This window comes from Thunnus albacares, chromosome 3 (assembly GCF_914725855.1).
Source record: "Thunnus albacares chromosome 3, fThuAlb1.1, whole genome shotgun sequence".
Classification (NCBI taxonomy): Eukaryota; Metazoa; Chordata; class Actinopteri; order Scombriformes; family Scombridae; genus Thunnus; species Thunnus albacares.
Window position 1 is genome coordinate 29551538 of NC_058108.1, and position 14164 is coordinate 29565701.

The 14164-nt window shown below is 37.7% G+C and overlaps 1 protein-coding gene across 1 annotated transcript; it reads left to right on the plus strand.

The window, feature by feature from the left end:
* The first annotated feature begins 2970 nt into the window (after window positions 1–2970).
* Window positions 2971–13160, plus strand: LOC122979827 (zinc finger protein 878-like). Its single transcript, XM_044347592.1, has 12 exons — window positions 2971–3111; window positions 6305–6479; window positions 6597–7072; window positions 7382–7565; window positions 7850–7902; window positions 8560–8725; window positions 8826–8918; window positions 9085–9159; window positions 9269–9355; window positions 9772–9834; window positions 10755–10997; window positions 12010–13160. The coding sequence occupies exons 1-12, from the start codon at window positions 3103–3105 to the stop codon at window positions 12786–12788; spliced, it is 2403 nt and encodes an 800-aa protein (XP_044203527.1). The 5' UTR covers window positions 2971–3102; the 3' UTR covers window positions 12789–13160.
* Window positions 13161–14164: the final 1004 nt, after the last annotated feature.

The following is a 14164-nucleotide window of genomic DNA, read 5'->3' on the forward strand; positions in this document are numbered from 1 at the left end:
GAAGATCAGTGGTTTGATCCCTGGCTCCCTCGGTCCATATTGTTGTGGAAAAATCTTCAAATTGGCCAATAAATCTTGTCACAACTTAGTATTATACTCAAAACTTATAAGAGAAAGACTCAAAAAATACACTGGAAGCTGGTAGAGTTCAATGTGAATAGGTTTACTGTGCATAAAGAGCACTACAAAGCAAACCGAGACCTTAATCCCGGGATAAAAAACCTAATGCAAAATCAGAAAACATGATATTTTCTACCCTTCTTAACCCCTTATATTGTGGAGCTTATTTTCTAGACTCCACCTTGTTTTTTTTAATCATACTCAACCATTTGGTCATTATTGCTGAGTTCATGAGCAACCTTGACGCTTGGTGATAATACAAGTATGATTTATCTTAGAAATAATACTGTCTCAGCATCCTTTAATCATCTCACACAGAAAACCAAAATGCTACACCACAGATAAGCCTTCTTGCTAACCCCCTAGGAACTGTCTCTCATTGACACAATGTTATCTTTGCACACTCACTGGCACATTCGTTTGATCATGGAAAGGCAGTTTCCACCACAATATGTTGAAGTGTCTTCGGGCAAGATAGTGAACCTCAAATTGCTCCATTGGTGTGTGAGTGTGTGTGAATGATTATTAGATTAGATTTCCTGATGAGCAGGTTGGTACCTTGCATGTCAGCCTCTTCCATCAGTGTATGAATGTGTGTGTGTGTGTGTGTGTGTGTGTGTGTGTGTGTGTGTGTGTGTGTGTGTGTGTGTGAATGGCTGACTGTTGACATGCAGGCCGTATTCAAAGCACTTTGAGTAGTCGGAAGACTAGGAAGGTGCTATATAAATGCCAGTTACCATTTAGCATTTGCTATATTGTTTCTTCATTTTGCTGTTCTGACACCTGCACCAAAACAAAGTCCTCGTACATGTGTTCTTAACTGGTGAATAAAGTCTGATTCTGATTCTTCAGTCATTTTTTATATGTGATTGAGAACTTAATTACAGTACTACTTAAATATTAGTTATGTAGTACTTATCAGAGTACTTCTACCCCCACTGCAAATGAATAAACCAAAAATCTAAGTGCACATTATCACTAATTTACAGCATTAAGAGATGCATAGCAAATAAACCTGATAATCGCTTCTGGTTTACTCATCTAAGTAAAATAAAGGGATTTAAATATTTCTCTACCAGAACTCTTCTGCTGGCAGTGTTGTGTTTAGACGTTCATTTAGTGAAATGCAATTTACAGAAACATAATGTGATAGTTAAACTACCTGCATTTTTCCAAAACATTCTCAGGGTGATGTGGTTGTACTTGGGAAACTTTGCACACATTATCTCAGCATTTCCAAAATTCTGGCTATGATCTGTTTATAACTGACCAGAATCAAAAACAGCTTTTTGCCATGTAGGTTTGCACATACAATGATAGAAAGACCTTAAATGTTATTTCACCACAGTTGAATTTCTACTTTTCAGTTCAATGCTTCATATAATGACATGAAATTGCATTTCCTAGGGCTTTTGTGAGAAAGTAGCATAAAATACAAGAGAAGTATTTAAAAATATAAAAAATATTTTAAAAAAAAGAATATAGTGTGCAAGGCTGAGTTGATGCAGGCAGTTGAAACTGTAGCAGCATTCATGAACATGGATTGTGCGAAAGATACAATCCAGAAATACAGAATATACAGAAGTTAAATAGTGCAAGAGGATCAGATGATCCAGTAATTGTGAATTGACCAGATGCTGAGGTAGTGCATTGAGATTTGTGTGTGTTTGTGTGTGTTTGTGTGTGTGTGTGTGTGTGTGTGTGTGTGTGTGTGTGTGTGTGTGTGTGTGTGTGTGTAGAGGGGTTAAGGGCATGAGGGAGTTGTGTGTGAGGCACGGTCTCTCTAAAAGTGTCCGTCGGGTGCAGAGGGGGCAGCAGGATGTTGAGGAGTCTCACAGCCTTTGGGAAAAGTTATTCCCCATGTGGGAGGTGAGGAACAGCTGGGGAACCTCCTGTTGGAGGGGAGGGGTGTCAACAGTGGTGGAATGTAACTGAGTACATTTACTTAAGTACTATACTTAAGTACAAATTTAAGGTACTTGTACTTATACTTGAGTATTTTCATTTAATGCTATTTTGTACTTCTACTCCACTACATTTACTGAGGTGCATTATATTGAAAAGTGTTCCTGATATTTAGCCCCCCTCTTGTATGTTAATGAGGTGGACAAAATATTAGAAACACCATTCAATATATGCACCTTCAGTACACCACCACCACCTACTACGACCTCAATATTAAACATAAAGTAGAATTTTCACCTTTCTGACAATGTCAACAAAAACTGAAAATGTAGAAGCTTCTTAATAGTAGAATTTATGGCAGAGCTGTTGTATTGGATTGCATTAGATTACACAGGTGCTCCTAATGAAATGGCCAGCTACACCTACCAGAACCATTACTTCTTCACATATTTTGCACAACTTTTTTATTTTATTTTATTTTTATTTTTTATTTTTACAACACACCAGTCAGGTGATGCATATAACCTAAGTATTGTAATGTAGATTGAATTCCATTCACTTGAGTTCTTATTTTGTTTTTTTTTATTACTTTGTTTGTTATTGTTACTTATTTCTTTTATTACTTTTATTACTCCTCATTCCTTCTTATCTGTTTTCCTTGTTTCCTCCTTATCTTATCTTATCTTATCTTAGTTAACAATAATAATAAAAAAAATCCATGTACATCTACACAATGCAGAATAGACACAGACACAGTATACACAATATGAACTTGAATTATGTACAAAATCAATCAGTTTTTGTGTTTTCAATAATTGCGTGTAAACTAATGTTTTCTTCTTGGAGCAGTGTGTTGTCAGGCTCTGCTCGGTAGGGGGCGGTGTAGTTCTGTTACCCGCCATAACGGATGCTGGCTGCTGTTTTAAAAAAAAAAACACACGAAGAAGAAGAAGCGGTGGCGCAACTCCGTTAGCTCTCGCTGACAGCCGCTGTCATCTAACGCTGCATCTGAGCTTAATTTACTGTCCAGCCTGGTTTTCTTATGACATCCTTCAAGCCCGGAGCTCACATCACACTATGTTTGAGGTAACCTACATAACTTTGCTATCATTCGGCTACAGCATGCAGCCGTTTTGCTGTGATTTTTAGATTTAGCTTTACTGTTACAACAGTTAGTTAGTTAGCTAGGTGTATGCAGCTAAACAAGAAGTACCTCGTTACATGTGTGTCACAGCTGGAGTGACATTAGTTTAAACATTAACCTTCTTTAGTTTTTTTACATTTAACAACCGCCCTAACTACTATTAATGTCACAATAGCACCACAGCTAGCTAGTTGGCTAGTGGCGTTTTGTTATTAATCTATAGCGTTGCAATTAATAACAGATGTAAAGTTACAATGATTGATGTGCTGCTCATGACTCTCTGGAGACGCTCAGGATGTTTTTGGGCTTCTTTTGTTTCCAAGTTTGATGAAAATACGGATAGCTCATGGTGATGTTTGTGGATAATGCTACACAACGTAACAAAACTGAGAAGTTTGTTTAAGACAGCAGCTTATTGCTTTTATTCAAGACCATCACTGTTTGAACAAATCTCTATTGCTTCTGTTATCCATTAAAGGAATAAATTAAAGCTGGCAGCCTCCCTTAAATATGTGAATTTGGCATAATGCTTTACTACGCTACATTGGCCAAATGAAAGCATGCAAAATGTTGACTTTTTGTCCAGTAAAAAGATTAATAGATGGAAAGAACAGCCACGTCACATCAATCACAAAAAATAAATAAATGAAGGACGCTCAGGAGGTAACGTTATATATGAAAACAATATAGAGATAAAGCCTTAAATAACAGATACTAGATATTCAATAAATTAAGTCTGAGAATAGAAATACCAGGACTTTATTATAACTCTAATGTGTATTGAATTTACACTGTTCATTGATAATAGGTATAGAGGGTAATATATCTATTAACCATAATCCTAATATACTATCCAATAAACACTTTACACTAAGATGCTGGATTGAGTTTGAATAGTAGATTAAAATAGAATGATGTGTTCATAGAATATTATTATTATTATTATTATTATTATTATTATTGTTATTATTAGTAGTAGTAGTAGTATCAGCCTATCACAAATATATTGGTAATTGTGTTATATATAGTTATATAGGCAGCATTTTATGTATATTTGATCCTTTTTCTTAATTCAAGTTTAACATATATGTACGTTTTTTTTGTTTTTTAAAATTTATACGTATTTATAATTATTAAATTCACAGTGAAGTTTACTGTTTCAGTGCACTGATGTCATTTTATATAACAAAGTTTATTGTTAAACTGTAAAATATTATGCCTCCATTACATAGTTTTGTCATAAGTGTTTGATAACCACATTTAAAGGATCATTGCAAAAAATGTGTGTTTATGTATATATTCTGTATAAATAAGATTATCCGCCGATATATCAATATCGGAATTTTTTTACTCCCTAATATTGGGATCGGCCCCAGAAATCCAATATCGGTCACACCCTAATATTTATTTATACAATATATTACTCAGCTAGAGAAGTAGTATGATGTAAATACTGCAGGTGGAAATACTTATCTATTTCAATAGTTTTATTATCTCACTTCTTTTTGTATTAGTCTCAGATGGTTTTTCTGTTTACATTTGTACTGTCTTCTTATCAGCTTGTCAGTCATCTGTAAAGCACTTTGAAGTATCTATGTGTCTGGTCTTTAAAGGGCCTCACCACTGTCTTAGCAGTTAATTACATACACATAGCTGAAACTAATGCATGCAGCAACAATGCAACAGCCCTGCAGTAAATTCCCGTTGTGACATGACATGAAAGTGATTCAGAGAGGTGTTTTCAATGTAATGGTCTTTAGTTTGGGGTGCTGTTGAACTGCATTATGTTATACTGTGAGGTGTTTCTAACATTTAGCCTACATCCTATGATATAAAATACTCAAAGGTATGATTCATTGCAGGGCTGCCACAGTAGTTTCAGCAAGGTGTAAACTGTCAACTGTGTGTGTGTGATCATCAACACAGTGCTGTGATTGTTCTGTCTGAATGGTACACACATCAACTTGAAAATCAACTAGCAGTGATTTGAAACTGAAATTTGTTAGCGTTGCGTAAATGTAATCACAGTAAATCTTATCTCAGCTTCTTTTTCTCACTCAATATGTAGAGAAATGGCCACCTGCTCACCAGTGAACGGACATAAATGTGCCAAATCACACAAAAAAACACTGTTATGGTCACATCAGAGCACTTTGCTCTGATATCTCTTTCTTTGTCGACAAACTGTCGCCACAATGGCTGCAACTATCATCTGCACATCACTGTGAATAAAATCTAATATTAACAATAATCTAGTTGGTTCAGTTCATTAAAGTCAAGCTGTAAAGATGATGAATTCTGTTTAAATCTGGTTTAACTTATTGACACATTGCTAGAGATAGGCAACACAATAAAAACAGCTATTTCAGGCTTCTTTTACATTTGTACAGTTTAAAACACGGCACACATTGAAAAGTCAATGTCAGGTGTTACAACTTTTTATTGCAACAAGTGCTACTGACTGCAACAACCAGTCAAACCACAAACACCTGAGATAATTACAATGTCAGTAATTGATCAAAAACATCCATAAAATGAGACGAGCAAAGCGTGACGACATTCACAGAATACAAAAGTAACCTGGAAATATAAAATACGTGATGGGTATTACAAAATATGCAAAAAAATTACAAACAGGGACCCATCTTCCTTCTTCTTTGATTTGATTTGTGATTAGCTGTTGCAACTTGTGTCTCAAATATGATATGAGTTGTTTAATGCCTGTCAAAGGTCTGTGACCGAAATTTTGCTTTTTCAATCAACTTAGTGCAATAGACAGCTGTCTATCAGGCGTGCATTAAGACAATTTAAATCTGACATTTAATATAAGGCTACAGGATTGATAATGCAGGTAACATTCTTGGAATAATACATGAATACACCCAAGTTGCAAAGATGACACAAAGGTAATTTCCTGCTTCCTGTTCTGGCTTAATGAATGTTGCATTAGTCGTCTAACCTGATCTGTTAGAATTTAAGATGCATGTCTTCAGAAGTATTTCTGCCTGATCTTGCTTATATTATTCTTCAAAATTTTCCCCTTCATGGTATCTGCCCTAAACTCTGAGGTTTCTGAGGTTTGTTACTGTACGTTGCTGGAACTCACCAAGTACGTTTGTCTTTATTTCTTAATAGGATCCTGAACTCCAAGATCCATTATCACTGAGTCTAAATGAAAACTATGGTGACCAGAATTCACCATGTCGTGAGTCAAAAAAAGCACCGTCAAGCCCCGACTACACCTGCGAGACACCTGAGATTCAAGTAATCATCAAAGAGGAAGAGGAAGGCTGGACTGTGAGTGAAAATCGTGAGTGGAAAATGAAATCCATATTTTAAATACCACCTTACTAGATGAGATACACACAGTCACTTTGTCTTGATTCTTCAAGTTTCTGTTTTTGCCTTTTTTTATTGTTAAATACAGATGAGAGCTTCGGCTCGGACGTAGAGAACGAGGATACTTCCGCACACACTTGTCATTCCCACTTCAAAGCATGTGGGAGGGACAGCTCCGTTTCATGTGGAGTACAGAGACACCAGAGATCCTGTTCTGTGGAGGAATGCTCTGAGGAGTCCGCCGGTCCCGCTTACTGTGAGCAAAGTTCCTCTGCAACAGAGGAGCAACAGAGACACATGGATTCAGATGAGAAACCTAAGCTTTCGTGTATTCGCGGAAACGGGCCGGGACATGTGTCTGTGCATCAGTGCAATAACGCAGGAGAGAAACCTTTCTCCTGCGCAGTACGTGAGACGACCCCCGGTCACAAAAGGAACGCGAAAGTCTGCGAGAGAGGGGAGGAGGGTTACGCTCAAGACCAGAATCTTGACGGAAAACAAAGCACATCTTTGTCAACAGAAGCAGAAGGACATCAGACCAAAATATCAGCACCTTACCAAACAGTATGTAGGAATATTTTCTGTAGAAATGTATTTTACAACATTATGCAAACAGTATATTTATAAAGAACAATGTCCTTTCTCTTGTTTTTCTAGTTATCCAGTAGACATTAAGTAATAAAACTGATATTTTAGGCATCAAACAAATTAAGATTATCAATGTAGGCAGATGAATCACTGTGCAAACCAACCAAACGAGACAAATTTGGCGTCACTTCTTCTCGTCAGACTCAACTTGTGGGTCAAAACACTTTAAAGACGTAAAGAAATCAGAGTGGATGAACACCTTATCAACCTGTTATCTGTATTTAGGATTCTCCTGAACGTAAACCCTTAATGTCACACGGACTCAAGATGGCATCTGCAAACTTAGAGGACCAAACGCTCCATCTGACTGTCAGGCTGCAAGCGGGGGAAGAGGAGGAAGAGGAAGAACAAGACGAAGAAATCGGTGGTTTAATCAACTCTGATGGCGAAGTGGTGGAGTGGGATAGCAGTAAGTGATTCATAAATGTACGTTTATTTACTGCAGAGAGAGTTCTCGTTGCTTTCTCCATGTGAGCTTTGAAGAGTTTATTTGATGTTCCAAACAAGACCAATGATATATTTTAAAAATGAATTGTACAAAGCCATACTTCTCTTGTTTGCTTCGTCATTATATGTTCGTTAGTTGACTGGGTAGTAAGAAATAACTGTTAGTATGAATTGAGTTTAGTTTTTTTAGGAAAACATGAACTGAAGCTTTTGATATAAACACATTGAACATCTTGATTTTTACAGGAGACAGTCCCGACAGAGGCTCTGAAAGCACAGAAGGTCCCAACCCAAGCAAGGTAATTTGTTTTTAGGCATCACTTTCTAGAGATAACTGTGCAGATTAGGGATTACTCCCATAATACAAAATTGCAATTGCATTCTGCAAATTTTAGTTTCACCGAGCTGTTGGTACACACTATCTAGCGGCAAATCCGATAACTACACCCTACTCCTGTGCTATTGATGGCTTCCAGGAAGTTTTGCCCCCCCCCCCCCGTAATACAATCACATAGTAATAGTTTTATAATGTAGGTTTCCATTTTGAAAAATCTTGACTAGATTAAAATTCATTTTAAAACCAGTTTGCCTACAGAAGTTTTCATGTGTATCCAAACCAAAATGACGGTGCGGCTGTTATTTGTCCCCCAAATTCTATTTTTCTAATTTCTATTTTTTATTTGCAGTAGATGTCAGACATAAACATCTATTTAAAGTCTTAAGATGTTAATTTTACAGTCTAAAATGATTGGAGTAGCACAGTGTAAATTCTGTTTTATGCTAGACTTTCCCTTTAAAGATTATAACAAGGTTCAGTGTCTTTATGGTTCACTGGAGCATAAACACACATAACTGCAGCTTCATGCGTACTGGTTATTAAACATAAAAACATCAGCCACTCTGGAATAGGAGTGCTTCTAATGGTTTTTAATGGTTTTTAATGGTTATGATCACAGGGTGTCGTCCTGTCAGAGTCTCAGCTGCAAGGCCAAAACCAGAGAGACAGCAGTAGTCCAACACTCATCATGGAAGTTGTGTCTGTGGGGGAAGATGAAGAAAGGGATGAAGGGGAGGATAAAGAGAGAGTAGTGAAGATGACAGCTGTTTCGCCAGTAAATCGTGGTAAACACAAGCGAAAAGGAAAAAAAAAAAAAGATACTGGTTGTACATAATATCAGACACAGTTCTGAGTTGATCTTTTTTTTGTACCTGATGTTAACAGGAAAGAGACGCAGGAGGAAGAAAAAGGCTCCTGAGGTAACGGTGGTATCGCCGGACATCCCAGATGAAGATAAAGAAGGTCCTGCAAAACGTGGTGAGTGAACTGACGGTTGGTTGAAGCGGGAAATGTTTTATTTTAAAGGCATTCAGATTTAGGCATCTATATTTGTCTCGCTTAACATTCAATAATTGTTTCTGTGTGTTGTTATGTGTTTCTCTCCACATGGTAACATTTTCTTCTCTTTTTCTTCGTCACTAAGTCAAAAGAAGGAGCAGAAGAAAGATTTCAGAAACTCCACAGTTGCCAAGTGAAGATTTGGAGGCAGAGCCAGGAAGTGAGTGTTCCTCTTAACGTCATGGTGACTGAATCTTTGTCAGTGCATCTACAATGATCATTTTTACTGTTTTGTACATTAATATTAAGTCTGTATTTTTATCTCATAGTATCAAGGCGCACCAGGAGAAAGAGAACGTTCCCTACAACGGTGGAAACAGAAGAACTAAACTCAAAAAGTCTCCGTCGTGCGGCGGGTAAGACGAGGAAAAATGACATTTATCGGTAGGGTTGGGTATCGTTTCTGAATCCAGTTCCGCTTATTGGTTTGAGTTCATAACAGTTACTGGTCCTGGTTGGTACGTTATTTGAGCAAGAAAAGAAAAATAAATCTATGATATGGATATTTTTTATGCTTTTTAGTTTTCAAGAAGCTGATCAGATGAGGAGCGATTACAGCAGACAGGGCACATCAAACTTTGAACACACCAGTAAGATAAAACACCGCTGAGTGAGTAGAATCAAAAAGTACATTTTCCTAGTTTTAAAAAATGTTTAATCAGAACCAATTCAGAACTGGTTCTCGATACCCAACCCTCATCAATCCTCATTAATTTAACAGTAGTTTTATGTTGCAGATAAAAAACAATTAACTTATTTTTTCTTTCACCAGCAAAGAGACTTTACAGAAAAAGAAAAGACGCCAAACTGTCTTCTGAAGGAGGCGAAAGTACAGGTACCAGCACAGCTCTGGCTAATGTTTGTTTGTTTGTTTGTTTGTTAAATCTACTTGGTGCAGTGATTTAGAACAGTGGACACACTGTTGACAGGAACTATAATTTAATGTAAACCTGCCAGTTATTTTCTGTTAATGGACAAACTCCAGCCATTCAGGCCACACTATAAGTATCAATGCTGAACTTTTTCTAATTTAATCTAACACACACACACACACACACAAGGAAGACACATTATAGAACAAGGACACACAGCATCATTGATGCAAAGTATCATTATCATCCTAATGCAGAGCAGCAGCAGTTTCAGACCTGCAGTTCCAGTCCGACTAGTGTCATCCGTCACCAAAAAACTGCAGCAGCAGCAGTTTAGAAAATAGGATTAATAGATAGGATCTGCAGACAAGAAAAACCAGGAAAAAAGGGTATTGGAGGAAACTTGGGTGGTGTGGAAGTCATTTACATATCTTTTTTATTGTTTTGTGATTTTAGTGGCTTTATATTAACTCATTTTTGTCTGATCTAAAAAAGCTAAAGGTCATAGATGTTTCAAAGTCGAAATAAATGATATATATTCCTTTACAGAACCTTCAAAAGCTAACTATGTGTTTTACAGTCAGCAGCTAAGTCATACTTCATGTTGAGTATTTAATATCTACAGAAGGCTGGTGTCAAATTATTGCCCGTTTTTACTTTATTTTGGCCGATAGCATGCTGAGGAATGTTAGGGAGGTTTGAGTTTGTGAGTAAATTACAAACCAGTTCCATTACGTTTTTAGCATCTTTCTTGTAAAAAACAGATTTGACTGCAGTTGTTTCATCAAACTATTAAGGATGTTAGCACAGTATCTGGTTGGTATGTGATTAGTCTACAAGCTCATATCATAACTGTAATTTCACTTTCGTTTTCCCCACACAGGGAAGAAGCGTCCCGGCAGAAAGATGGTTCACGTACCGATAGAAATACCTCCTGAGCTCCTGAAGAAGCCCAAAGAGAAGATAGACTACCACTGCTCAGTGTGTGGCAAAGAGTTCCCTCATGCCTACAAACTAGAGAGACACGAGCTGATCCACACAGGAGAGAAACCTTACTGCTGCTCCATCTGTGGTCGTGGTTTCAACCAGAAGGGAAACCTCAAAACACACTACAAAGTCCACTTAGGTGAGAGCTGTAGATACTGTACTTAAAGGATATGTCGGGTAATACTCGAGTAATTTTACAAATCTCATGAAAAGTTCAAAATTAAGAATGAATTTATACTAACAAACGTGTCCTGTTGCCTGTCTCCAAAGCCTGGTGTAGCCTATTCCTCTGTTGTCTTAAAACTATAAAAAACACACATCAATAAGCTTCATTATTGCACTGGGTCACATGTTCTTTTATTACTATGAACATGGGCGCTGTAGTTTATTTTAAGTCATTCCAATATCACTTTGCTGCTGCAGTAAATACTCACAAGAGAGCACCAAATCTGGAAATAGTCCTCAATAAATGCACTATTTTCTCCTGTTTGAGTTATATTTGATTAAAACTTCTGTTCCCAGCTGTTGTTAGGAAATTATTTTTGCCTTTTTAAAAAATGAAAGCATATATTTGTGATGCATTTTTAAAAAAAGATTTGTGTCTTCAGTAGGAAGGAATTGGCTTTGAGAGCCACAGACAGGCAATTAGTCCATCTCTCAATACTTCACATATTGAAAGATGGACTAATGTGTTGTTAATTTTTGTCTTCTCATGGGATTTGTTGATAATAACAAAACTAAAGAACAATGCCAACTTTATAACTATTTACAACTCTCTCAGATATTTGCATTTCTACCATAATCTGACTGATTAGATGGATTTTTGAGGCTGAAATCAGATAATGATATATCAGTTAATATTTATTTTCTTTACACAACCCATTACATACATATTTTTCTTTTGGTTTTACAATTGCGACCAAGAAATGTGCTGGACAGGACATTTTAACATTGGAAAAAATAAACTTGTCACTACCCTCTTGTGGACAATCTATAGAATAGTTGTGAAAGTCTGGAAAATTACAGACGTTACTTACGTGACAAAAACATAAAAGTGAAGTAGTAATGAACTCCTTAACAATGCAAAGATTGTTATACCTGAAGAGGACAAAGAGTAAAATCTGATTTGTCTCTCTTTGGTCTCTCTGAAGGTCGAAAGGGTGCTGTGGATTTTGACGACGAGGTGAACCCCATAGCGTCAGAACTCTCTGAATACTTGAAGTCTCTGCCGGGGGAGTCGAGGATCAGGTCGTCCCTTCATTGCCTGGAGTGCGGAAAGGACTGTGAGAGTCAGTCAGCTCTACAAGCACACCACATCACCACACACACAGCCGCTGAATCGGAAACGGTCGAGCACAGCGCAACGCAGCTTCTCTTCTGCCGCCGCTGTGGCATTCAGTTCACCGAGAAAGAGAAGCTGGAAGAACACATGAAAACCCACGTGAAGGAGAAGCCCTACTCGTGCCCCGACTGCGGCAAAAAGTTCATCAACGAAAGCTACATACAGATCCACCAGCGCATCCACACCGGGGAGAAACCTTTCCTCTGTTCCCAGTGCGGAAGAGGCTTCCACACCGCTTCCTCTCTCAAGCTGCACGAGATGCAGCACTCCGAGGAGAGGCCGTTCGCCTGCTCCATCTGCGGGAAGAAGTTTCGGATAAACTCGTACCTAACAGCACATTACCAGACCCACATTAAAGACAGACCTTTCATTTGTTGCGTCTGTGGGAAAGGCTACTCCAGAGCCGAGGAACTGAAGGTGCACCACAGGCTGCACACCGGGGAGAGACCCTACGAGTGCGGAGAATGCGGGAAGAGTTTCATTTATCGCCAGGGTCTGCGACAGCATCAGCGCACACACGCCGGAAGGCGCATCGGGCCGACCAGACAGCTCGGTAGACCGAAGCAACAGGCCAGGCTGGACATCTAGCTCTGTTGATGCGTCGTTTTTTTTTTTTGTTGTTGTTAACTGTGTCTGAAAATATTACAGTAAATTGAGCTTCTCTTCTGCTCTCCTTCCTTCAATTCCTCAGCAGAGACAGTTACTGTCTGAAAATACAGTTTGCGCTACAGTCAGTGTGGGTTGCCAAGAATAATTTGGAAGCTTACTGTGTTGTCTGTCTTGTATTCATGTTTTGTACCCATGTTTTTATGTTTACTATTCTCTAGTAGCCCATCTGTACAATTTGAGTGCCTTTGTATCCTGCATGCCAAATACTAGTACTTAATGTTAAAAAAATTATGCACAATATCCTTATTATTTTAAAGTCCATGTTGATGGAATACAGACTTTTTTCAGAAACATGTCTGAGTGTTTTTCTACATTTGAAATAATGGATCCTTAACATTATGAAATTTATATTAAGACCCACAGTTTCCCCAACCAGATGTTCAAGCTCTATTACTCTACTAACTCTTGGACCTTCTAGATACAAAATCTCACACTCATTTAACTCATTATGTGACCTCTAAAAACCATTGGCTGCACCAGTGATCATTAAGGTGTGCAGTAAAAGACGTTAGATTTTTCATATGTAGTGTATCAGTTTGACTTTTTTCTGTTGAGTAATGGAAAAAAAATCCAATTACACTGTGATTAGGTGTTGTAGAACTGAACAATATTTAGTATCGAGCCATATTTCAGTGAAAGTATGACATACAGCAGTAGTTTCATAAGTTTATTTAGACATTTTAGAGTCCTTCCACCATAAAAACCCCAAGCTGAATACAGCTGCTGTCCTCCGAGAGACGACGCTACCGACTTTTAACAGTCTCCTTACTTCATGCCTTCAGGGAGGTAAGTGAAACTAAAAAGACTGCGGGTGGAGTATCACTTTAATGTAGTAGTAATTTGGTGTAACAGGCTGAGTAAGTACAGTGAGTGAAGTGAGTGAATGAGTGAAATGTGTGTAATAAAGAGATCACAGCTTTACAAAGTGTCGCCACAGGAATTTGCAGGAATTACAGGAAGGATCGTCTTTTGTTTGATCATAAAAACTGGAAGAATGTTATTAAATCCCTGCGACTACCTGCTTTTTCTAGAGATGAACTGCAGTCTACAGCTAACGTAATAATATGTTTGTTCGTTATATGAACACTGAAAAAGGTTTTGCTCTCTATAATCATTCCTCCTGTTCATACTGGCTGTTGAAAGATCTTCAAATGTGCTTTTAATGGAACTGATGGGAGCTAAAATCCACAGTGTGTCCACACAATCATTTTGTGTAAAAATGCATTTAAAAGTTGATCTGAAGCTTATACGAGGCTTCAGCAGTCTGCGTTAGTCTTAGCAAGTGGATATCTGCC